General features: G+C 47.9%; 1 protein-coding gene across 1 annotated transcript in view; it reads left to right on the top strand.

Annotated features, from left to right (window-relative positions):
- Window positions 1-746: 746 nt before the first annotated feature.
- The window catches only part of LOC109913589 (T-cell immunoreceptor with Ig and ITIM domains-like), an 18,650-nt gene continuing 16,439 nt past the window's right edge, over window positions 747-2,957 (top strand). The window contains exon 1 of the mRNA XM_048620594.1: window positions 747-798. Coding sequence (XP_048476551.1) covers window positions 747-798 — 52 coding nt within the window. The remainder of the gene's footprint in view (window positions 799-2,957) is intronic.

Raw genomic sequence — 2,957 nt, forward strand, 5'->3', positions numbered from 1 at the left:
ATTGATTGTTTGATTTTAGTGTCACGTGTACTGAAATACAGTGAAAAGCTTTGTTTACGAGCGGTACAGGCAGCTCACAGCAAGCAAAGGATGTACAGATCAAAAAGACTTAGAGGCATACAGGTTACATTGCAGGTTACATTATTTGAGGCTAGAGTCCATTCAACAGCCTGATAATGGCTGGGAAGAAGCTGTTCCTGAACCTGCTTTTGCGTGTGTTCAGGTTTCTGTATCTTCTACCTGATGGAAGAGGTTACAGGAGATCATTACCGGGGTGCGATGGGTCTTTGATGATGTTGGCAGCCTTTCCCCAGCAGCGAGCCGTGTAAATGGAGCCCATGGATGGAAGGTTGGCTTCTGTGATGGTCTGGGCTGTGCACACCACCTTCTGTAGTTTCTTACGGTCCTGGGCAGAGCAGTCACCATATCAGGCCGTTATGCACCGGGACAGTTATGCTTTCAATTGGTGAGGGACCTCATGGACATGCGAAATTTCCTGAGTTGCATTGTTGTGCCTTCTTGACTGTTGCAGTTACATGACACTCTTCATCCTCTCAATGTAGATGGGGGTGTGTTTGCCTCCTTTCTTTCTGAAGTCGATGATCAGTTCTTTAGTTTTGCCGATGTTGAGAGAGAGATTATTTTCATTGCACCTCATCACCAAGCCGTCTATCTCCCTTCTGTAGTCTGACTCGTCGTTGTTAGATATCTATCTTACTGCAATGGTGACATCAGCGAACTTGTAGATGGCGTTCGTTCAAAATTTGGCAACGCAGTCGTGGGTGTACAGGGAGTACAGTAGGGACTGAGGATGTATCCTTGGGGGACTCTAGTACTGAGTGTTATTGTGGAGGGGGTGCAGTTACCTATCCTCACAGATTGTGGTCTGTGGGTCAGAAAGCTGAGAATCCAGTTGCAGAGAGTGGAGCTGAGACCAAGGTCACGCAGTTTGGAGATCAGTCTGGAGGGGAATCTGGTGCTGAAGGTGGACCCATAGTCAATGAGCAGAAATCTGACATAGGTATCTTTGTTATCCAGATGTTCCAGGGATGTGTGCAGGGCTAGAGATATGGCACCCTCTGTGGATCTGTTACGTCGGGAAGCAAATTGTAGGGGATTGAGGTAAGTTGGGAGACTGGAGTTGATGTGAGCCATGACCAGCCCCTCGAAGCACTTCATGATTACTGAAGTCAGAGCCACTGGGTAGTTGTGATTAAGGCACATTGCATGTGTTTTCATGGGTACGGGGTTGATGGTGGTCTTCTTGAAGCAGGTGGGGACTTCGGCTTATGGGAGGGAGAGGTTGAAGATTTCAATAAACACCTCCACCAGTTGGTCTGCACAGGATCCGAGTGTTCGGCCGGGGCCATTGTCTGGGCCCATCACTTTCCTTGGGTTGGCTCCCAGGAAGACCGATCTGATTTCTGAAGCAGTGACAGAGGAAAGAGGTGTGTCTGGGGCTTTCAGGGCGGGTGTTGCAACGCCAATGGTATTCTGCTCAAACCGAGCATAGAAAGCATTGAGCACATCAGGGAGGGATATGTCATTGTCCGATATCTTACACTGTTTCATTTTATATCCCATAATGTCGTTTAAGCCTTGCCATAGCCAGCAGGAGACTGTTTGGTAGGTCTGGGCCTACTGGCTCTTGATCTCCCTGATGGCTTTGCGGAGGTGATAACTGGATTTTCTGTATTGGTCTGGCTCACTGGACATGAATGCTGCCCATCTGGTCTTCAGCAGGCAGTGGATTTCCTGTAGGGGAACGCTCGGATTGACTTTTCTGGTACACAGTCCCCCACATATTTGCTAATAAAGTCCGTGATGGGGGTAGCAACCCGTCTACGTTTTCCACTGAACACTTGAACACGGTCCAGTCCACTGAGTCCAAGCAGCCCCAGAGACAGTCTCCCGCTGCCTCGGACCAGCACTGCACTTCCATATCGTGAAGGATTCTCCCGTTTCAGCTTCTGCCTGAACGCTGGGAGGAGGAGGAACGCAGCACTGCGGTCAGATTTTCCAAAGTGCAGGCAGGGGATTGAGCTGGAGGCGTCTTCGATGGTTGTGTAGCAGCGGCCCAGGGTGTTCGGTTCCTCTGGCGGGGCAGGAGATGTATTGGGGATATCTTGGCAATACCTGCTTGAGTCTGCGTGGTTGAAGTCACACTGTACCTAAGATGGCACCATGTGTGATAACATTGCGTACATTTCACTGTATTCTTTCACCTGTACTTGAATATATGTGACAATAAAACCTAACTCTAAATCTTTAAAAAAAAATCCAAATCTAATCAAAGCGATGACCTCTTTCTCCGCTGGATACGAAAGATCTAATGACACCATTTAATCTTCATGGCCTGATCAATCTTCAACACTCAAACAACATCATAAATTTTCTGCTTTCAATGCATCATTGCAGGGTGGGGTGGGAATCCTGTATCATATGATCGTAGAATCATACAATTACAGGAGAGGCTGTTCGGCCCATTCAGCCTGGACCGCCAAAGTACACTAAATCTACATGACATGAGAACCAGGAGCAGGAGTGCCCCTCGAGCCCACTCTGCCATTCAATAAGATCATGGGTGATCTTTTCATGGACTCAGCTCCACTTACCCACCCACTCACCACAACCCTTAATTCCCTTACTGTTCAAAGATCTATCGATCTTTGCCTTAAATACATTCAATGAGGGAGCCTGAACTGGGCAGGGAATTTCACAGATTCGCAACCCTTTGGGTGAAGAAGTTCCTCCTGAACTCAGCCCTAAATCTGCTCCCCATTATTTTGAGGCTATGCTCCCTAGTTCTAGTTTCACTCGCCAGTGGAAACAACATCCCTGCTTCTATAGAAACCAAAAGAACTGCGGATGCTGTAAATCAGGAACAAAAACAAAGTTGCTGGAAAAGCTCAGCAGGTCTGGCAGCATCTGTGGAGGAGAAAACAGAGTTAACGTTT

The sequence above is a fragment of the Rhincodon typus genome, chromosome 47 (assembly GCF_021869965.1).
Source record: "Rhincodon typus isolate 14 chromosome 47, sRhiTyp1.1, whole genome shotgun sequence".
NCBI classification, from domain to species: Eukaryota; Metazoa; Chordata; class Chondrichthyes; order Orectolobiformes; family Rhincodontidae; genus Rhincodon; species Rhincodon typus.